The 21946-nt window shown below is 36.2% G+C and overlaps 4 protein-coding genes and 1 pseudogene across 4 annotated transcripts; 1 reads left to right on the top strand and 4 right to left on the bottom strand.

Annotated features, from left to right (window-relative positions):
- Positions 1–57: 57 nt before the first annotated feature.
- On the bottom strand, positions 58–2294 carry LOC106413498 (annotated as a pseudogene).
- A 197-nt stretch (positions 2295–2491) lies between these two features.
- LOC106415323 (RNA-binding protein 28-like) lies at positions 2492–7896 on the bottom strand. Its single transcript, XM_048765084.1, has 18 exons — positions 7667–7896; positions 7542–7602; positions 7426–7462; positions 7200–7330; positions 7019–7105; positions 6837–6939; positions 6542–6675; positions 5700–5839; positions 5558–5608; positions 5383–5465; positions 5246–5300; positions 5049–5163; positions 4334–4859; positions 4005–4218; positions 3849–3919; positions 3607–3775; positions 3395–3524; positions 2492–3302 (listed from the first exon to the last, which is right to left on the bottom strand). Exons 1-18 carry the CDS (start codon positions 7772–7774, stop codon positions 2614–2616), a joined length of 2904 nt encoding a protein of 967 aa, XP_048621041.1. The 5' UTR covers positions 7775–7896; the 3' UTR covers positions 2492–2613.
- A 1128-nt stretch (positions 7897–9024) lies between these two features.
- LOC106415969 (SUMO-activating enzyme subunit 2-like) lies at positions 9025–12493 on the top strand. The gene is made up of 11 exons (XM_013856782.3): positions 9025–9179; positions 9266–9355; positions 9646–9729; positions 9813–10031; positions 10119–10220; positions 10341–10799; positions 10894–11123; positions 11209–11302; positions 11395–11577; positions 11653–11750; positions 11958–12493. Exons 1-11 carry the CDS (start codon positions 9147–9149, stop codon positions 12247–12249), a joined length of 1884 nt encoding a protein of 627 aa, XP_013712236.2. The 5' UTR covers positions 9025–9146; the 3' UTR covers positions 12250–12493.
- Positions 12494–13038: 545 nt separating this feature from the next.
- Positions 13039–14157, bottom strand: LOC106414210 (late embryogenesis abundant protein). Its single transcript, XM_013854901.2, has 2 exons — positions 13806–14157; positions 13039–13459 (listed from the first exon to the last, which is right to left on the bottom strand). The coding sequence occupies exons 1-2, from the start codon at positions 14118–14120 to the stop codon at positions 13232–13234; spliced, it is 543 nt and encodes a 180-aa protein (XP_013710355.1). The 5' UTR covers positions 14121–14157; the 3' UTR covers positions 13039–13231.
- Positions 14158–18737: 4580 nt separating this feature from the next.
- On the bottom strand, positions 18738–21246 carry LOC106416026. The gene is made up of 4 exons (XM_013856852.3): positions 21079–21246; positions 20309–20662; positions 19990–20036; positions 18738–19912 (listed from the first exon to the last, which is right to left on the bottom strand). The coding sequence occupies exons 2-4, from the start codon at positions 20592–20594 to the stop codon at positions 19016–19018; spliced, it is 1230 nt and encodes a 409-aa protein (XP_013712306.1). The 5' UTR covers positions 20595–20662; positions 21079–21246; the 3' UTR covers positions 18738–19015.
- Positions 21247–21946: the final 700 nt, after the last annotated feature.

Genomic DNA, 21946 nt, shown 5'->3' with positions numbered 1-21946 from the left:
AGGAAACAAGAAACACCTCATAAGGTGACCGTGATTGAATTTGATTTAAGCTTAAGCAGGAAAAGCTTCTGCAGGGGACAGAGGGTATCAGTTTCATAGTTGGGTGAGAGTTCTTCTCTGGTTTATGTATTTTGTTTGCCTCTTTTGTCTTTTTCTCTGGGTCTGGTATCTCAGGTTAGGGTTCTATCGGCGAGGATCTCCTTGTAGTAAGTGCTATTGTTCATAGTGGGCTCAGTTCGCATCGTTTCTTTATCTTCTTTAAATGTTTTTAATAGAGACAAAGAGGCAAAAGCAAAGAGCTCAGATTAGTCTCGGTAAATGAAAACCCTCTAGAGGGAGGCAGCGAGGGTGGAAACCAAGCTACCAAAGCCGCAAATGTTACGTCCTTTACAAAGCTTAAAGAAACCATTCTCACCCCCAAGTTTCTCCCCATGAGTTTTTGATGATCCAATACGGCTTCTCCTTGAACCTTGACCCTTCTGAGCCATAACCCACCAACAACACACCGTGGTTGAGACTCCTTGAGCACATGTAAGGGCATAACACTCCTCCAACGTAAGTTTGCATGTAAGCTGAATTGATAGCAACTGCAAGAAAAAAAGAAAAATCCAAAACTCAGTTTAGATTTAGTCAGTGAAACTGTGTGAGGTTGGGAAATGAGAAAGTCATTACTTACCAGCTAGAGGACCGTTTTTGACGAGATTAGCAGCGATTTGATCTTCATTACTAGAGACGACACTGAAGTTGGACACAATCTTAGACTTGTCAAACTTGCAGATCCCAACATCAGTAGTGCCTGTGTAGGGATAGTCTTCCTCTCGCATGAGCCCTCCCGTTTCGAAGGTGTACTCAGAGGCGATGTTCATTAGCCCACCGTTGCAACCAGAGTCGCATAAACCTTCCACTTGTGGATCACACTACATACAAAAAGATATCAGCACTACAATTCATATCAACAGTATATGGCTTTTGGAGACAAGTAATCATTGCGGACTATTTAATTTGTTTTTAATGGCTAGGAGTTAGGCATGGTCACATTTATCCAGAACCGAAAACCGAATCCAATCAAAAACGAGATCCGATTCGGTTCGGGTTTGGATCGACCAAAACCAAAACCAAACTGGAATGAGTCATCAACCGAATGTATTCCCAAATTTATATAATATATTTTATATACTTATAAGTATATAAAATAATCAAATATTTTAAAATTATTATTGTAAATCGAAATACCAAAAAAAAACTATCTAAAATATTTAAAATTATCTGAATTATCTAGATTTCTATCCGAAAATCTCTGATATTTAATCCGAAAATCTTGAATTTTTGACTTTTTAACCTGAGTTAACCGAAAAATTGGAACCGAATGGGATCCTAAATTATCTAGGATATTATCCGGTTCCCAACTTTGTTGCGCGAACCAAAAACCGAAATAACAAAATCAAAATTTTCTAAGTACCCGAATGGATCCAAAACACAAAGAAGTGAAGAACCAAACTGGAACAAAAAGAAAAGCAAACCAGAGCTGAATGCCCAGGGCTACTAGGAGTTGTGAACCTGTGTAGTCCCGTACATCCTCTAGGACTAGGACGAGGCTTGTAGACAAAAGGTCAACTGGTTATTTGATCTTTTGAAAAGAAGCCAAGACTCTCTCACCTGGTGATCACAATCAACAAGCTGTTGTTCACTGAGGCTGACGAGTTTACCTGATTCTTCACGGGAGTAACCGCGCCGCGATCTCTCCAGTCGAAATCACCAGGAAGATTCTTTGTGTCGAGAATCGGGGCTTGATCAGCGTGCTGTGAAAACGTATACGCGCCTTTAACCCCCAAGTGCTTTCTCCTAAACTCAGAATGCGTCAGATCAGAAAACTATGTAACGCCATGTCGAGCGAAAGGATCCATCCTCTGGTGACGCGTCGTCGCTCTCATGAAGTTACTTCTGAAAATCCAGAATCTGTGTTGATGCTCCTCGAGAGAATTGTAAACTTTGCCGTATCTCCTCTTGGAACAGAGTGAAGTGATCCTCCCACGACATGACTTTTGGCTCCGATTCAGATCCATTAACCACTTGCCGGATCAGTATATCGTCTCTGTGTTGGCTCTCACAAGCCGAAACGGAAACGAATAATACAAAGAGAAGACAAACCCTGAAATGATCCATCATGAATACCAAAAGCAGTGAGGGGTTTATATAGAATCTAATAAAAAAGATATTTAAAATCGGAATACTGAATCGAAGCCATTAATAATCTGACACGTGGCAATTTTAGTTTGTAATATAAGTTTTCCCGCGAGAATGTTAGTTGGCGCGCACACGCATATTGAGAGTCTCTGCTTCTTTGGTAGTTAGGTGGCTAACTGTTATGGGTTAGATTTAAACATGCTACCTTTGCTGCTTACCCGGTCCGGTTTTTAGTAGCATCGTTACAAATCAAAATCCTCATCTTTTATGGTTCTATCCGGTCTAGTTTAGGGATCGATTTACGGGATACAAAACAAAAACTTGTTTTTGCAACAGGAAATAATGATTACGGAGAATTTTCAGACAGAATCAAGAAAAACAAAACGTTAATCATGCAACATTTGAAAGTCAAAACTGACATTACAAGTCTCAGGACTGGAACCATCTCCTGACTTGACCGGAACTTTGTTTCTGTGGACCGGTTTTGGCTGAGCTCTGAGTGAACTTAGACCTGTACTGCTCGATCAGCATATCGAGCTTGTCCAGAACCTCGGGCGGTCCACCTTGCTTCTTCTTCTTCTCGTTCTGATTCTTTCTCTTCCTTTGCCCGTTTACGTTCTCTCCGCCTCTAACCTCCTCAAACTTTCTCTTTCTTGGCGCATCGCTCACATCTTTGGATATCTTCTTTTCATCAGGTTTCTCAGAAGCCTCTTGCTGTCTCTTCTTCCATTGGCCTCTCTGGTTTGAAGCGGGTTCTTTAGTGTTTCCTTGAGTGCGTGTAGGCCTCTTGTTCCCTCCATCTTCTTTCACTGAGAGACTGCTCTTCTCCTCTGGTTTTGACTCTTCTTTCCTCTGTTCACGTGGGCGCATAGGTTTCTTCTTCTTAAACCCGTTTGCATTCTCTTCCACTGAACCAGTGTTACCCCCATCCCTCGTTCTTCGTTTTAAATCATTGCCAGGATGATTGTCCTCTCCCTGCGCTTCGCCGTTCTCCCGCTGCTCCTTAGATTCATTGTATCTATTGCGTTGCTGCTGCTGGTTAGCTTTGTGTACCTTCAGCTTCTGGACGTTATCAACAGCAAATTCTATAACGGGACGGTGTTGAGGGCCAAACGTCTCTGCAAATAAGCCGAACCGATGATCGTAATATGAGATTCTGATTCTCGAAAAATTTACTGCATACTATATTAGAGTTCAGCAATATATATACCAGGATTGTTGTTAAGTACTCTCAGGGCCACAAGAGCATGGTCAGGCTCGGTGAACTCCACAAACGCAACTCCACGTGAGTAGTTCTTCGTATCAACTTTACCCTTCTTCTCATTTTGTAAGAACTTGATCTGCATCGAAAAAGAAACAAACCAGATTCATATAATATTAACTATGTTTGAACTCTTAGCACAAAGGCGGCGAATATGTGACCTGTCGGATGGTTGGCTTCTGCTTTGTAGCTCGGGAGGTAACAGCATCGACTAAGAGCTTCTGTAGTTGCTTTTCATCCATGGACTTTGGTAAATTATAAATTACAATCCTCGTTTTAGATACATGGAAGTTAGGAGACTGAAGCTTTTTCATCTTGTTTTCATGCAATCTGCAAAGCGCAACCACACATGCTCAGTTACTTCTTATCCCTAGAATGTATGAGGAAGTACAAAAAGGTTTACCTTCGTCGCCTGTCCATATCTTCTGCAGACACACCCTCAGCAGCAGGTGTACCTTCAAGGATCTGACCTTCCTGTGGAAGTCAAAACAGGATCGATGTTAGTGGATGCTAATTCTGATTTTTCCAGCGATTTGTGAGGATAGAGAGAAGTGTGAACCTTAGCAAGATAAAGATTCCGATGGTCAATGTTCTTCTCCTTTGTCTTTTCCAGTCCTATGTCCTTCGCAGATTTCTTATCCACAGCCCTCATAACGCTCAGTTGCCTTCCTTTAAGAAGGACACCAACACCTGATGCAGTACTGGCAGCTGAAATGGCTGCATCTGATGCATCTGCTGTTTTGAACTTGAGAAAAGCGGTCCCTTTTGGTCGTCTGCAATAAAGAAAACAGATAAGAGAGACTGAAAAGCTTTGAGCTCAGGGAGATGCCAGAGCCTAAATGTGCTTTTATGATTGAATGAATTTCCAAAGCATAGAAGGGTGCTTACTTTGTGACTGGGTGGAGTACCAGGAACAAAGATTCAACATGCCCAAATGCGGCAAACCTCTGTGTGACTTCCTCCTTGCTAACATCAAACGGGATGTTGCTTATAAATACAGTTCTCTTAAAATCATCATTTTCCTGCGTTTCTTTAGGAGCCGCCTCTTTGGTTTTACTGGATTTCAAAGGTTCAGAGACACCAGAAGATTCAACGGCAGGCTTAGTTGACGAATCCTCGACTATGTTGTTTATATCTGACTCCTTTGTCTCTCCGTCATGAGAAGCAATAGTTACTTTTGAAGACCCAAGCAAGTTCTTAAGCACCTTTCTCGCAACATCGGCCTCCTCTTCAAAATTCACATCGGTCTCAGCATCTTTCACCAGTGCATCTGATTCACTCGGTTTGTTATTGCCGTCCTCCTCATCATTATCAGTATCATCTCCTGAAGATTGGTGGCTCTCAACAGCATCATCAACCTCCTCCAAATCAACACTACTATTATCACTGTCCCCATCACTTCCATCTTTTTCACCTGCCAAAAAAAATGAATATTCTGTTAGGAAGAGGTAAAACGAAACTTCGGCCACCGCCTACGACTGCATTCACTTTTATCGTGTCAATAACAGATTACCATATCTTATATAAATAACTACAAAAAGTTTTAAATCATTAAGTATGTTATTAAGATTCCCAACGATAGAAAACAATACGGTAAACTTACCATCTTCTGGAGCAGTGGCGGCATCAGCGGCACCATTATAGAGATTCTTAGGTACAGCCCAGTCTACAGCTATAGGTCTTTTACTGAACATGTGCCCGTTGAACTTTTGTATTGCCTGAAGATGGAAAAGATAAATAAGACAAGTGGTCTGAATGGAAAATGACAAAATCAAGATGCCTTATGTTTATAGATCTTACATTTTCTGCATCTCTCTTACACGTGAATTTGACAAATGCAAACCCCTTAGGTAGCCTGCAAAAAATCCACTAAATGATAATAGTGTACATTCAATTATTCATAATCAAGAAAACTACCAAGACGAATTAGAACATACCCAGTTTCAATATTTTTAGGAACAAAAACATCCCAGACAAACCCTACTGCTGAAAAGACCTCTTTAATTTCACTAGGTTTAGCCTGCATATTCCAAAAAGAAAATCCATGAGAAAAACATAGATAGTTTATTGTCTGAAACTGTAGAAGTAACATAAAATCCAGGTTATCACAACCTTGAAAGGAAGATTTCGGATAATAAGCTTCCACTTCTGAGCCTTTGACCCCTGTCGTCCAACAAAATACCAAGAGATCATGAACTGTTCTGAATGCTTGTCAGTTAACTTCATATATCAGTGAAAAGCAAATAATGCTCACCTCCCCACCGAGCTGACGCGCCCAAATGAGATTTCCCTTTATCTCTGTCTGATGTAGTGTTGCAACAGCAGCACAAGCAGATTTGACACTCGTAAAGAGAACGGCTGATGCTTCTGCCCTGCATCCGTCCTGGGTAAGACCTGACAAAGATAAATAGTTCTAATGCTTAATGAACGCATCATGAGCACAAAAACTGCATGCTCTTATAAGAGAATCAAATAAGCTTATTACTATATGCTCAAAGTAGTAGTTAACAAGTGGATGGGGTGACTCTCAAACTTTCAGATACCAGAAAAGGCATGTGCAGAAGCTTTAAGAATTAATGACGTGATATATATACTATTTATGTAGATATATATTAAAAATAAGTATAGATATGAAGTAATAAAATATAATGCAGCCCCAAGATATTGAAATATTGAAACGGGAGGCAACAAGCACCAAAAGATAACTTATTAAAGGAAACAATGAGCAAGCGATGCATTCAACAGCAATATTCCAAAAGCTAACCTCATAAACCTCGACTAGTGAAAAAATGTATTTTTTATACATATTTTCACTGCCCAGGAATATTGATATGGCTAACATAATCTAGTAATTAATAGAGATTTATGTCCCAGTAGTGTTACTTAAGACTCTTGTCATTTTATGTGGTTCCTGGAATAACAATGTCGTTCTCTGCTACACAGAACCCTAGATCAAGCAGCACTGATGGAAAACTTGACATCTAAATCATATGTTAATATCATTAACTTAATAAAAAACCTTGGTACTAATAGACATAACTAAGAACCTTGGCCAGGGTCATGCAAACAAGCATTTGCTTCTTACAAGATTCTTACCATTTTGTTGAAGCTCCTCCTTGGGAAGAGGATATCTGACGGAGCACACAGTGCCAATCTTTTTGACACGGCTATGCACTGCCTCTGCCATCTCAGTATTAACAAGGCCACCAAAGATTACAGTTCTTGCAACTCTTCACCCAAAGAAAAAAAAAGACACCATAAATATAAGAAAGAGAAAACGAGGACGCAACGTATAGAATATTAGGTGTTTATCAAATCTTTTAAACATTCTTAATCCCAATGAGATAGTCTTCCTTACAACCGCTATATCTCTACAGAAAAACCAGCATACCTTTGCTTGTCTGAACATGTCTCTTTGTCAGCTAAATCAACAAGAAGCTTTGTTGGTTTTTTGCGCTCAACTGGCTTCTCTATTTTCTTCTCAGGTGGAGGAACTGATGCAGTAAATACAAATGTATTGGAGACCAAACAAAAAACTAAAGACTCTGAAACCAAATCTAGGCAAACTGATACCTTGCTTGTCTGTCTCAGTCTCAGTCTCAGGGACCAAACTGTCCTTGTCGTCACTCTCGGCCTGGGAACTATCAGGTAACGAGACTCCTAATCCGAAAAAGAAACCAATGTCAACGAATAGATAAAACAATACTAAATGAAATCATTAGATTTCAAAAAGTTAACTACACCATCAACCAACCTTGGGCTGCTTTAGTACGACGCTCTTTAAGAGAAGGCCTGTGCGTGGCCTGTTTAACTGTAATCCTACGGCCGCCAACAGTAGAACCGTTCTTCAGCTCAATGGCACGGTTAGCATCCTCTGGCAAAGCACTAACAAAAAAAAAAAAAGACCCAGTAAGTAAGAAGCAATTATCATGTAAGAGAATTGAATTTAATTTCAGCAAGTAGGTTATTCATTAGCTTACAATTTAACAAAAGCAAAGCCACGATGTTCGTTTGATCCTGTAACCAACAAATAAGATTAGCTCAGCTCCTGAAGGGCGGCGGCTAGATAGCTTTGAATTGAAATCAATCAACTAACCTTTGTTTGTGACCATGAAGCAAAGCCTGACGGGACCAACGTCGCTAAAGGCTTCTTCGAGCTGAAACAATTTGGAGCCATCAATATTAAGAATTTGAAGGAACACATGTATCTCAGGAGGTTACCTGAGCGTTGGTGAAGGAATAAGGCAAGCCAGAGACGCACACAGTGGCAGCAGAGTGTTGAGATTTCTCTTCTCCATCTATCCTCTCTTTCTTCGTGTTCTTCCCCATTGGATTAATCGACTGATTGATGATACCTTTCGGAGAAAACTGGCGAGAGAGGTTATTAGGGGTTTGAGTTGCAGAGAGAGAGAGAGAGAGAGGCGGTGGAGAAGAAGATTATCTAGGGTTTTACTTTACGAAACTACTAAACCCAAGTTAACCGGCTAATTCGGATATTTGCTACGTCGAACCGAATCACACGATTTCGGTTTGTTCGGTTCAGTTTTTTTTTGTCGGTTCCTTTTTATTTGTTTGTAGCACCACTCAAATCCTCTCTGGTTTTTATCCCACCGTGTGTCAGCTTTACTGAATGCAATCGACCCCACGGCCACGAAACATAACTATTAACGTTTATTTCGTTATCAATCCTCATAACTACCCAAAACAAATAGTGAATTATTGAGGCTAACATACTTGTTTCTTATAGAAAAAAATAAAACCCAAATGAGTTGAAGGTTTATTAAAGCAATTCTATAGTTCTGTATATATGGAGCATGTTATTTCCTGCGGCGAAATGTTTACGATGGATACTGATGTAACAGATGGACTGCATTCAATAAAAAAAATGATTTACTTATTGAAATGGAGAGCCACAAAAAAAATATTGACCAAAAACGAAGTAAAAAAAATTTAGCGAATCAGGATATGCATATCTTACGAATGCATTAGGAAACACCGCGTTAAATGATGTTTCTTTTAAAAAAAATTCTTAACAACATTTTTGGTATAATTTTTACTTCATGTGACAACATTAATTTGATATAAAGTTCATATGTTATAACAATAAACTGAATTTATTAAAAATGTTATCATAAGATTTAACGTAAATGGTCACGTAGGAAAGTAACTTATGATATAATATTATAGAGATAGATTATTATATATTTATATTACCATTTTGTGTACTGATATTTAATAATAATAATTATATTACGATTTTGTGTACTGGTATTTAATAATACTAATATCTGCGGTTCATTGAATTGGGTGAAAACAAGTAATTTGTCGTAGAAGATGTTAAAGATAGCTATATGAAAACTTAATGAGGAAGAAGAAGAGGTAACGACAAATATACGAAGAATAAACTTATCCAACTTGTTTTAGCCTCAGGAATCATTGGGTTAATTGATGACAAAAAAAAAAGAAGAAAATATAACCATTGGTTAATTGATACGGTAAATATAAAGTCAACTAAATAATATTCGGAAGAGGAAATTTACAGAAAAGCCCCCACGTGAGGGGAGTCTTCTTTGTGACTTATTATTTTCCCCGTCTCTTCCACATTTCAACATAAACCCTAATTTCTAAAATTCGATACTCTCCGTCTTCTACTCCGAACCGTCGCTTTAGCGTATTGATACGTCTTCTCACTTCTCGTTCCATGGATACTCAGCAGCAACAATCCTCCATTCAAGTAAGCGCTGGAAAGCTACTCTCTCTTTTTTTTTTTTTTTTTTTTTAAATTCAATCGAAGCATTTTGAAATTTCTCGTTTTTTTAGGGGGCGAAAGTGCTAATGGTTGGAGCAGGTGGGATTGGATGCGAGTTACTCAAGACTCTTGCTCTCTCTGGATTCCAAGACATTCATATCGTAACTTCCTCACTTTCGTTTAATTTTTATCTCGTTAATTTATATGTAATTTTCCAGCTGGCGAACGGTCAAGCTGTTTGAATCTCCAATTGATTTTAGGTTTAGGGGGTCTTTATGTTATTGACAAATTCTACATCTTTTTGAGAGCGTTGCGAGTTGTCTCAAGTTTTGGGATTTTGTAGATTCATGATTAGCTTAATTGTCATCGGTTCAGTTACAATCATTAGTAGAGAAGTTACTTACAAGTTTTTAGCTTTTTTATTTGTGCTGATTACTCGCTTGTGTTGCAGATTGATATGGACACTATCGAAGTCAGTAACCTCAATAGGCAATTTTTATTCCGTCGTTCTCATGTTGGGCAGTCCAAGGCTAAGGTATTTTTCTTTTCCTTCTTTAGCTAACTCCAAGGGATGCTACCAGTACCAGTTCACAAGAGTTGATATATTTTCCCTGCCAGGTTGCCAGAGATGCAGTCTTGAGATTTAGGCCTCACATTAACATAAGATCATACCATGCTAATGTGAAGAATCCTGAGTTCGATGTCGATTTCTTCAAGCAATTTGATGTGGTTCTGAATGGACTTGACAACTTGGACGCAAGGCGTCATGTCAATCGCCTCTGTCTCGCAGCTGATGTTCCTCTTGTAGAAAGCGGGACGACTGGCTTCTTAGGACAGGTTCTTTTTCCTCTAAAGCAAAATCTATGAGTTAGATGCACTCCTCTCTATCTGACTTGGTAATACTTGTTTTTGTGTTCGAATCAGGTAACTGTGCACGTGAAGGGAAAGACAGAATGCTATGAGTGCCAGACCAAACCTGCTCCAAAGACATATCCTGTCTGTACAATAACCAGCACTCCAACTAAGGTACCAACACTGCTTTGATTTTTGTGAACCTTGGAGAAATCATTTTATATCTTGAATAGTCATTCCTAAGACGCAGTTCTTGATTTTGATGTGCAAATGAATTTTGGATCGATTCTACAGTTTGTGCACTGTATCGTGTGGGCAAAAGACCTGCTCTTTGCGAAGTTGTTTGGCGACAAGAATCAAGATAATGATCTTAATGTGCGTGCCAACAACGCTGCTAGCTCATCCAAAGAGACAGAAGATGTATTCGAGCGTGCAGAAGATGAAGATATTGATCAGTATGGTAGAAAGATATATGATCATGTGTTCGGTTACAACATTGAAGCGGCGTTGTCCAATGAGGAGACATGGAAAAACCGTAGACGACCTAGGCCTATATACAGTAAGGAAGTCTTGCCTGAATGTATGTCTCAACAAAATGGGAGCACTCAGAACTGTTCCGCTACTGATGACGATTCAACGGTCTCTGCCATGCCGTTGCTTGGCCTGAAGAATCCACAGGAATTGTGGGGTCTGACACAGAATTCTCTAGTGTTCATAGAAGCATTGAAGTTGTTCTTCGCCAAGAGAAAGAAGGTCGGTGTACTCGTTTCTGTTAATTCTCTCCGTATATATATAAAAGTTTCAAGTTTGCTGATTAATTTATGGTTCTGCCTATATGCTGCCACAGGAAATAGGACACCTTACTTTTGACAAAGATGACCAGTTAGCTGTAGAATTTGTCACTGCTGCTGCAAATATCCGCGCTGAGTCTTTTGGAATTCCTTTGCACAGTCTTTTTGAAGCCAAAGGCATCGCTGGGAACATTGTTCATGCCGTTGCTACAACTAACGCCATTGTTGCTGGTTTGATTGTTATCGAAGCTATCAAAGTGCTGAAAAAGGATGCGGACAAGTACAGGTTTGTTACTTTGAAATTTTATTTCATAAGCGTCAGAGTCCTTAATATCTTTTTATATCATTTTATGTTTGACGTCTCTCTGTAGAATGACATATTGCTTAGAGCACCCAAGCAGAAAGATGCTTCTTATGCCAGTGGAGCCATTTGAACCTAATCCTGCTTGCTATGTCTGTTCCAAGGTATTAACATTTTTGTTTTGTTTTCTGCATTCTACCTTTATATTTTTCTTGCATAATCAATGATCAGGTTTTTCTCCTTTTTATATTGACAGACCCCATTAGTACTTGAGATCAATACTCGGAAATCAAAACTACGGGATCTAGTTGATAAAATTGTCACAGCCAAGCTTGGAATGAACCTACCGTTGGTTATGCATGGGGCCTCACTTCTTTACGAAGTTGGTGATGATCTTGATGCTATTATGGTTGCAAACTACAATGCTAATCTTGAAAAGGTTGGGTCTAGAATTTACTCTTCAAATACAGGGATGGGATTTTGCAATTTCTTACAGGTTGTGTTTCTATTTCAGTCCTTATCAGAGCTTCCTTCTCCGGTTATCAATGGAAGCATTCTCACTGTGGAAGATCTTCAGCAAGAGCTATCTTGCAAGATTAATGTCAAACACAGGTTCTTTTTTATACCTTTTGAATACTTGTTTCAGCATCAGTGTGGTTTCTGGGATTTTACAAATCACGAAATCTTTAGTTATCTGAGATGGGTTTTCATCAGACATCATCCTAGTATTATCAAAAATATAGTACTGAAAGCTTTGTAGTAGTCCTTCCATCGTTCCATGTCAGACGATTTATGCATCATCTACTTACTGTCACACAGGGAAGAATTTGACGAGGAAAAAGAACCTGAAGGAATGGTTCTCTCTGGATGGACACAATCTCCAGCTACCAATGGCGAGAGCGCATCAACATCAAACAATGAGAATGAGAAGGCTGTAGATGTGACAGAGAGTTCCTCAGGACCGGAGATGGCTTCTAAGAAGAGAAGACTCTCTGAGACTCAGCCCGAGAATGATAAGAAAGAAACAGAGAACGTCGAGAGTGATGATGATGAGCTCATGGAGATTGAAAATCCCGTGATGGTGAGCAAGAAGAAGAAAAGAGTTGAATAGTCTTTTTCTAAAAGCTCTGATCTCTGAATCATTGCTCTTTGTTCTTTCTAACTTTGTACTTTCTGAGCGTGTGTCACGAGAATTACATGTACGGATTAGGGATTCTTTGATGGGGGGAAAGAATTACTCAGATGGTTAAAAGTATTTATTTAGGACAGGCCCCTTTGGAGGAGGGAGCTCAGCAAAACTCAAGAGAAAGCTACTCTGCTTTCACAGTTTCTGTAATATTTTCAGTTTTCACTAACTGTAAGAGCTCCCTTTGTTTTTTTAGTTCTCAAACTACTTTTTCAATTCATCTATGATATGTGGTCATCACACACCATGTAACACAAGTCATTGGAGGAGGGATTTACTTCACTTACGCTTTGACAAAAACTTAGAAATGTGTAAACTATCAATGCATACTGGAGTATTTAGTTACACATGCATTTGTTTATTCACCACCAGTCACTTTTTGAACCATGAAGGGTCCGGAAAAATAATCTAAGAAAGTATATTTATCATATAGTGAGCCAATGTTTCACTTTTGGGTAAACTGTCAAATTGAATTCATTAGAAAGAAAATTGAGACTAAAAGCGAAGAGAATACTAAAGGACTATGTTTCTCCTATGTCAAGAAGAAGTGGAAGAAGTAACGAGATGCCACTAAGTAGCTTACTATCTCTAAGAATCAACCAAGTCGAAAACAACCATGATTGCTCAAAAAAACCAGCAGTTGTATAACGATGTGACAACATTTTTTTGCTTAACCAAGTTCTTGAATATTATTTCTGGTCGCTGGACAAAAAATGCTAACGAAACATGCAATCTTTTCTTATAAATGAAAGCAGCGACATGATACAAGTTCACAAACTGGAAACCACTAATGAGCCAGAAATCAAGTAGAGTTTTACTAGACCACATTCATAATTGATAAAAAAAAAAAACATATCTACATTGGTAGCAAGCGATTTATTCATGAAATCGAAAACAACTTCAGTCTTCACGGGTGGTGGTGGTTGTGGTGGCCGGGGAGTTTCTCCTTGATCTTCTCGAGAATGCCCTTCTTCTCATGGTGTTGGTCGGTGGCGGCGGCTCCAGTGGTGGTGGTGGGTCCAGTAGTTGTGGCAGTGCTGGGGGTTTGTTCATCCTTGTGCTTATCGCTGCTTAACTTCTCTTTGATTTTGTCTTTAATGCCCTTCTTTCTCCTTCCTCCTTGTCCATCATCCTCCTATATACATATTTTAACATCACACACACGTTAATTCATAATAGATCGACCCATATGTGTACAATTCTGTTAACCGTTTACATATGAGTTAATCAAAAAATAGCATAAAATATTACTTCAATAATAAGAAGATAGACTCAAAAACGATATAATTGTATTTTACTGCTGTTATAGTAAAGTATAAAACGTGGAAACTATCAAATGAAACACTAAAAATCAATGGCTTTATTTCAATGATATATTAAATCCTAAGCAAGAACACTATCAGATTTTTTTTTTTTTCACTATCAGAATCTTTTTAACCTAAAGAAGCTATAAAAGAATTATAGATGCATGAGAATCTCACCGAGCTAGAGCTTGATGAACTTCCTGAGCGACGAAGGTGCTCTCCAAGCGATTCATGGTGTTGCTGCTCCGTGGTAGTCTCACCAGTAGTGACTCCTGCGGCCGTGGTGGCAGCTGCACCGGTGCCTGCAGCGACTCCTGCTGGTGTTCGATTCTCTTGAATGCTACCAGTAACATTCTCCTTGTACTGAGGGGCAGAGCTGGCGACACCGGTTATGTGCATGGGATTACCGAACTCATCAGTGAGCTGGACCGGGTTTCCGTGTTCGTCGGTTAGATGGATTGGGTTTCCTCTTTCGTCTTTCAAATCCGCCATTGTTCCTAATTCGTTTCTTAGGAAAACTATTTAAGTTTGCGATCGAACAAAGTGTATATATTATAACATGTTAGCCTGCATGGTTATGATCGACGTGCCGGTTTGTGTGAAACGTTTTGCCACGCAAGGATTGGGGAGGAGTACCACGTGTCATATGTTTGTTTTGATACCAATACGTCACGAATCCATACATAATAACGATTTTGTTTTTGATAAAGTCGATAGAACAACGTTTATCACCTACGGAGTTTTGTATGGACAGATGTACTGGCTTTTGATGAAGGACGTGGAACCGCTTAAGATTGGTATAAGCTTGGTTGGTCTTTGGATTTTTTTTATTTTTTTATTTTATGAACCAAAACATAACGAGCTGGTTGGTTAACAACCCAAAAAAACACGCTTAAAGTTTAAACAAACAAACCTTGAACCATAAGCCAATCTATTTTATTAAAATCGTTCTACAATTTACTTTTTCTGCCTTGTCCCTAACATCAAATTCAACAAGACTTTATTTTTTGGGTTTCAAATGACGGGTATATTTTTTTGTTTTACATATGTACTTAATAATAATTAAAATTTTATGTATGATTTTTATGCTTATATTTGTAAACAGTTTATGTTTGTATTTATTCTCTAAAATTGTGGAATTAAAATGGAACCATCGACTAAAATCAATTGAGAGAAATAGACCATAGAATTATGGAATTAAAATGGAGGTTAATATTAGTAAAATATAGTTTTTACGGTGGTTATATGATATATTTAAATAATCATTTAGACTTAACTATAAAAAATATTTGGACTTAACTTTTTGTCAACCGGTCATGTTAATGTTTTAATAGAATAAATTAGATTTCGATCCGCGCAACCGCGTGGATGTTTTTTTCATTTATTTTTGTATAAACATTTTGTTTTCAATTCTAGATTAGTAGTATTTTTGATCCGCGGTTAGAAAGCGCGGGAGTATTTTTATTGATAATTTATTATTTCACATTTTATTTTTAGGTATGGACATTTGGTTTTCGGTTCAGTACCAAAAAAAAAATTGGTTTGGCTTCCGTTTAGTTGTGGTTTTGGTTTTTCAGTCTTTCAGTTCAAAAGATATAAAAACAGTTCGGTTATATTTGGGTTGGTTTTAGTTTTTTGGTTTTTGGCTTGGTTCAAATAAAAATGTTAGGAACCTGATAATATTTTAAGTTCAATTTAGTTTAGGTTTGGTTCTCATCATTTTTAGGATAATTTTGAATAATTTAGATGAAATCACATTTTAAAGTTTTTTTTATTATAAAATATCGGATAATTTTTAATATAATACGTAAGAATAAAATTAGTTTTAAATTTGTACCTATTGTTTTAATAAAGATAGATTTTAAAAATAGATTTGTACCATTTTTTAAGATCAGAATCTAGAAAATACATTGATGTAAAAATATTTAGAATAAATAATTCATGATTATGAAAAAAATTCTCAACGGGTATTATTAAAAAATTATTTTTCTTTTGTAAAACAGAAAAAAAAATCAGATATTAAAATAAGCAAACATCATTAAAGGTTGTTTAGATATGAACGTTTTTGTGTAGAATAAGATCCTGCTGATAACAATTTTTTTGATTAAAGATATAGTAGTTGCTTAAATAAAAAAAAAGATTAAAGATATAGTTTGAAATGAAATCTTAAATACGCTTTATGTAGACGTACAATTGTGAATTTTTGGTTTATTATATGTTTTTTGCATTTTTAGTTAAAGAGTTGTTAAATATGAAATAATTTGCGTCTAGCATGTATAGTTTTGCAGCTTTTGCTATTGTATATTTTCTATGTAAGCTAGAAAATAAAAAAAGTTTAAGAATGAACTCATTCTCATAAAAAAAATATGCTAGAATCTAGTACAAAAAATATCATGATGGTGTATGATTTATTTAATTCTTGATTTATAGAGTCAAGGCCACATATGAAGTTCGGAATCTTAAACTTGAAGTTCGGAATCTTAAACTTCAATTTCGTATGATAACTTAGTCCAACTTTTAGGTTGTTAATAAAAGTGTCGGTAACAATATACATACAAATAAATACATTGACTATCTATTTTGAATGGATATTTTAATACACAAAATGAAAAGTTAATAAGAATAATAAAATAAATATATAGTTACGAAAATTATGCATCATTAATTATTTAATATTAGTTGTTAGGCAACATTAATAGGTGCAAAAATAGTTTTCAAAAACGTTTAATATGGGAATATTTTTTTGCTTAACCTAAATAAATTATATCACAATTTAAATTAAATGGTAATGACCTACTTGTAATATTAAAAGAAAATCAATGGAATGACAAAAAATGTATTTTTATCACTCTTCTTTAATATCCCCTTTTTAAACTTCCTTAATATCCTTATATTGTTAGACTTTATTGGATAAGGAAAGTGCTAATGTGAGTGAATCACGTAATTAAGTTTTTTTGGAAGATACATGAGCTATTAGGATGCCATATCAGTGGAAGTTAATGTGAGTAGATTTCGTTTTTGTCAACCTTAGATATTGTCAAGTAATATATCTTGATTTAATAAAATATTTTTATTTATTAGATTTCGGTTTTGAGAAGTTGACTCTGGTTTATTGATTTTGGTTATTAGAAAGACAGTTAATTTAGAGGGGAGCAAACCAATCTATCGTCTTCTTCATCAATAGACAAATTTTGCCATAGAGAGAACTGCCAAAATTTTATTAATGTGTTATGAAACTTTGGTATAATCAATAACTTTGCTGCTGCAGTGTGATGATAATCGGTATGATTAAAAAAATGATCAAGTTCTGTATTTTATTGTTGAACTTTAGTGCTCAAAAAGAAAATCAAGAAATGGTTTTATTTTTTTAGGATGCTTTCGTATGAAGCTCTGACTTGAGTCGGATGAGGAAGATGACCAAATAACGTTAATAGATTAAATGTGGTGTGAGAAATCGATAGAAGTGGTGCTGAGTTTAGGAAATTAAGTAATGTCGTTAAATTTATTTGAAAAATAGGAAATATATTCACAATGGCATCCGGGGGTAAATATTGTGAAGATTAAGGGGAAGTTCAAATGTGTATTGATTAGTTAGGGATAATAATGATAAGATTAGAGATTAAATATAACATGACTTTCTAAGAATATGTCCCATTAGGTCTATTTTTAAAAAATCACACATGAATCAAGGTTGTGACTTCTCTTTTAATATATAAGAGTAGATTTGGATTTTCATGTTTATATATATTTTACATAATTAGAATATATTTTTAAAGTTACTTATATATTTAAATATTTATATATAATTATTTTAAATATAACAATTTGATAGTTTTCATTGCTGTAAGTTAATTGATTACTTGAAATCATCACATATATTTGGTATTTTTAAATATATATATTTTAAAATTACTTTTTATTCAATTATTATGATCCTGAACCGTAATTCAAAGCGCTATATTTCCTTTATCAATATTTTTTTTATGTTTATTCATTTAAGATAATAACTATATATATATATTAAAAAGTTTAAGATAAGTTTATTTTATACATGAATTATCTAATTTACTAATGTTAACCCGTTCTACCAACATATTATATTTCTAGCATAAATTTTTAATGGTTGTGAAAATAAAATATATTAATTTATGACTTTAAAATAATTTTACCATATTTAGTTAAATACAATATTTTATTTTAGAATGATAGATATAACTATAAAATAGTAAAATTTGATATAATTTTTTTCATTTTATAAAAGATAACTGAGTATATATATATATATATATATATATATATATATATATATATATATATGTATAATAACATTAATTTCATTACTAATTACAAAATTAGTGAAAATATTTATATACAATTTTTGATAATTAAGATATTTTTATAATGTTTTTCAAACACATTTGTTAAAAAAATTAAATATTTATATTTATATTTTAAATTAAAAAATATCAAATTATATTATGATTTAAGTAGTTAAAAGATTATATATTAGCATTAAGGAAATACATTTAATAAAAAATTTAAATGATGATCCAATTAAAAATATCACAAATGAATCAATGTGAGTTTGTTAACTAATCCGGGCTTTTAGGAGTCGATGTTATATTAGGAATGATATATTATTAATCCATATTATTAGTAACAAATGAATGATAACCGATTTCTAGTGAGAGTCCATTTTTAAAAGAAATCACACATGAATCAAGTTCGTGACTTCTGTTTTAATATATAAGATATTGACATTTACATATTCCCTCTGTTTCAAAATAGTTGATGTTTTGGTTAATTGCACAAGAATTAAGACATACACTTTTATCTAAAAAGTATCATTAAAAATATTAAAAAAAACTAATTCAACCAATCATCAAAAGAACTATAAAACATAATTGGTCACACAGATTTCAATCACTAAAATTAATATAAAAATATCAAAACATCATGTATTTTGAAACATCAAAAACTCTTCAAAACATCATTTATTTTGGAATAGAAGAAGTATTTGTTTTATTAACTACGAGGCTGGGATTGGTTTAAAACTGAAACATTAATTGCATGCATGAATAAAAAATTAAGTCTACACAACATAAAAAATATGTATGAAAATACTTATTCTAATCATTAATTTGTTTCCCTTAAATTATGTTTAGTTATTATATTTACAAGTGAAAATTCTGGAATGTAGAAAAATAAATGGTAGAAAGAGTGCTTATATTTGTGAGAAATTCTATTACACAAACAAGTGTGTATTGTTGATAAGTATCCGTAACGTTGACTTGGGCCAAAGCTTACGGAGAGAAACATCACCAAAAAAAATCTAGGACAAAGATTCAACTAGTGACTTAACTCACAAGTGAAGATGCCTTACAGTTTCAAAGTTTGCTAGATTTGGTCCAGAAGAATCCTTTCTTCCTCGCCGAATGATCCTCTTTAGGGGATTTGACACTGTTACTTCTGGACCCGAAAGAGAAGTGTCTCGCAAGGAAAGGCTTTGGTGAATAGCTTCTCAAGCTTGAGCTCGTTAACAGCTTGGAGACTTTGCCTTTGTGTCCACCACTACCGCTTGCTGCTGCTGCTGCTGCATTGGGCATGTGATCAAACATGACAAAGTCATCCCTATCCACCACATTTTTCCTTAGTATCTTGTTCTGTTTAGCTCTCAAATCCAAATCTGCCCTCAATGCTTTCTCCGACAACTTGAATGTTCTTTTCTCGCCCAACGTGCAGACGGGACACTGAGGGTCGAATTTGTCGGTTTCAGGTGTCATCTGCTCCAAACACTCGGAATGATAGACGTGCCCACAAGCTAGAATCGCAGCTACAGAGAGCTCGTTAGTGGCGCAGATCTTCTGGCTGCTCAGCAGCGATTTCTGAGACAAGGGTCTAGAGCAAGCACCGCAGGTTTGCTGATCACTGGACTTCCTGTTTCCTTGATGGTCTATCTTGCCGCGTCCAGGACCTAATAAGCACTCGTTGTCATAGGAGCAAGACTCTCTGCGAGAATACGCCATCATTTCGGAAAAGGCTTGCGTGGACCAACCATCAGACGGCCCAGAATGGGACTCGCTTCCCAGCCTCTCTTCAGTTGGTGAGTTGAATCCCAAGATCTGACTATCGGAGACTTGTTTCGAGAGACGAGCGCGTGGTGTCAGTTTCAGAGTCGATGAACTAGCAGGTGGCAGTGGCAGTGGCAAGTGGCTATGGGAAGAGAGTGGGGATGATGGTTGCGAAGCCAATGAAACCGAAAGTTTAACATGATTCTGGGTGATCTAAGGAAACCAAAATAGAGGTTGTTATATTAACAGAGATAAATGGCAGATATTACCGATATTCACTAGCTTTTTACCTGTTCAGAGACGGTGTCCATGGATGCATTTCTTGAAAACGATTGATCTGTGATGTCATAAACAAGGAAAAGTCATAGTTTAGAGATCAAGAGACCAATAATAGAGCAAGCCCAGAAGCAAACAAGAGAGGACAGCTTGTGTCAACCAACAGACATATCAATGTCTTCTCATGTCATGAACAGGTTCTGTAAGAAAAGTATTCCTAAACTCCAAGTGGACCACACAAAACAAGATACCTAAAGGCTACAGTTTTTTACAGATTAAACATGTTTTCCTAGTAAACAAAATATCTAAAAGGCTGATTTTTTTTTAATTTACCCGAAGCAGGAGACTTTTGCCATGACTGAGTCTGGAGATTGTTCAAAGGAGAGCCTTGTGATGATACAAATGCAGATTCAGATTTGACATCAGACCCATCGTTACGACTAATCCCATCAGATAACCAACTAAGAGAGGTGTCTTCACCAGCCACTCGTCCTCTATTATCCCACCGGAAGCTCCAATTCGGAGAATACCTAGCATTGTTTCTCTGCAAACCCTCGACTGCTGATGTATTAGGGAGTACCATTTTGTCATGAGCAGCAACACAGCAAGCATTCCCCATAACTGAAGAGTTTGGAAACTACTCTAAGCTTAGCTTAAGATTGTTTGGGGGGCATGAAACCTCAAAACCTTGTAAAAGAAAAACAAAAATACAGAACTCAAATCAGAATCAAGTATGAAAAAAATCAAACACAATAACATACAATGTTACTAACACCATTGATAAGAGCTGTGATCATCCCCCACACACACACACAAAAAAAAAAACTTAAACTTGACCAAGGGTAGGCCAGTGAACTTTGATGACTATCTTCACTATCAAAAATAAAATCTAAATTAACAATAAATAAATCTCATTAGCACCAAAAATAGCAAACTGAATCAAAGGTTTATCTCAAAACTGAACAGATCCGAGAATACAGGCCATGGAACCTACAAGCTTCGTTGAGATATACCCCTAAAATAGAAATAATAAACCCTAAAATCGACACCCTTATCACATAAAATCCCCAAAAGAATTTTAACAGGCAATTGAGCAGACGAACCTGCTCTTGAAACTTGGAAACGAAGACAAGTTTCACATAAGAGCGGTGGATTTGTAGAGTGAGAAACTGATATGTAAACACTGCGAAGCTTTGCTTTGTTTTGTTCCTTCCTTCCTTCTCTTTCCTCAAGAGGAAGAGAGAGTGTGTGAAAGAGACGAATACAAAGTCTTTTCTGACGGTTTTACTTAACGCCGTTATAGTTCGATTGGTAAAACCGGTTACGGAGCCTAAAACCGTACCAAAATTTTAATTTCGAGTATATGTTTACGTAATTACATTAAATTTTCCTTCTCTATAAATAATTGAAATATTTCATCACATTTTCAAGTGTTTTTTTTTAATTGCTCGGTTAGATCATGTCGGATTAGCATGGGCCAGTTTGATTGGTCACCGGTTTAACCGAACCGAAGTAACAGTACGGTTTGACTATATTGCTCTGCCGACGTGATGCCGTTAGTTTTAGCGGAAGGAAGCAAGTGACGTAAGGTGGACGGTGGCCACGTCCTGCTTCTGAGAAGACAAAAAAGGAAGGGGAAGCGCGAATAATTGACCGTCATTTTCACGAAGCGTCGTCGTTACATTGGCGGGTTTATAAGTAAAAAAATAAAGTTGGAGGGTGTCTAATAAAAACTGTATTTTTCATAAGGACTAAAATTAGGGAATCTAAAAGTTCTCTGCATGTTATATGACACGCTTTAGTCCTTTTGTACAGCCAACGCGAAAACATCAAAGAGAATAAAAACGCCCCTAAAACACGCCCTTTACTTTGTTTTTCAACTTTAAGAAACAAAAAAATTAATTAATCACTTATTATTGTAGTTCCAAAGTCCAAAGAATTGGCCGATCAAAAAAGTCCAAACAATTAGAT

The sequence above is a fragment of the Brassica napus genome, chromosome C8, assembly GCF_020379485.1.
Source record: "Brassica napus cultivar Da-Ae chromosome C8, Da-Ae, whole genome shotgun sequence".
Taxonomy (NCBI): domain Eukaryota; kingdom Viridiplantae; phylum Streptophyta; class Magnoliopsida; order Brassicales; family Brassicaceae; genus Brassica; species Brassica napus.
The sequence above is the reverse complement of the archived record's forward strand: the minus strand, read 5'-3'. Positions and strand labels throughout refer to the sequence as shown.

Bases quoted from the DNA above. Each gene is read 5' to 3' on its own strand.
- LOC106415323 (XM_048765084.1), bottom strand. From the start codon at position 7,774: ATGGGGAAGAACACGAAGAAAGAGAGGATAGATGGAGAAGAGAAATCT. The intron at 7,463-7,541 runs GTTAGTTGATTG...TGTTGGTTACAG, and splicing joins CTTCATGGTCACAAACAAAG to GATCAAACGAACATCGTGGC. The intron at 3,776-3,848 runs GTAAACCTTTTT...TGCGCTTTGCAG, and splicing joins GATATGGACAGGCGACGAAG to ATTGCATGAAAACAAGATGA.
- LOC106414210 (XM_013854901.2), bottom strand. From the start codon at position 14,120: ATGGCGGATTTGAAAGACGAAAGAGGAAACCCAATCCATCTAACCGAC. The intron at 13,460-13,805 runs GTGAGATTCTCA...ATATGTATATAG, and splicing joins GTTCATCAAGCTCTAGCTCG to GAGGATGATGGACAAGGAGG.
- LOC106416026 (XM_013856852.3), bottom strand. From the start codon at position 20,594: ATGGGGAATGCTTGCTGTGTTGCTGCTCATGACAAAATGGTACTCCCT. The intron at 20,037-20,308 runs GTAAATTAAAAA...ATGACATCACAG, and splicing joins GCAAAAGTCTCCTGCTTCGG to ATCAATCGTTTTCAAGAAAT. The intron at 19,913-19,989 runs GTAAAAAGCTAG...TGGTTTCCTTAG, and splicing joins TGGACACCGTCTCTGAACAG to ATCACCCAGAATCATGTTAA.
- LOC106415969 (XM_013856782.3), top strand. From the start codon at position 9,147: ATGGATACTCAGCAGCAACAATCCTCCATTCAA. The intron at 11,124-11,208 runs GTTTGTTACTTT...GTCTCTCTGTAG, and splicing joins AAGGATGCGGACAAGTACAG to AATGACATATTGCTTAGAGC. The intron at 11,578-11,652 runs GTTGGGTCTAGA...TTTCTATTTCAG, and splicing joins ACAATGCTAATCTTGAAAAG to TCCTTATCAGAGCTTCCTTC.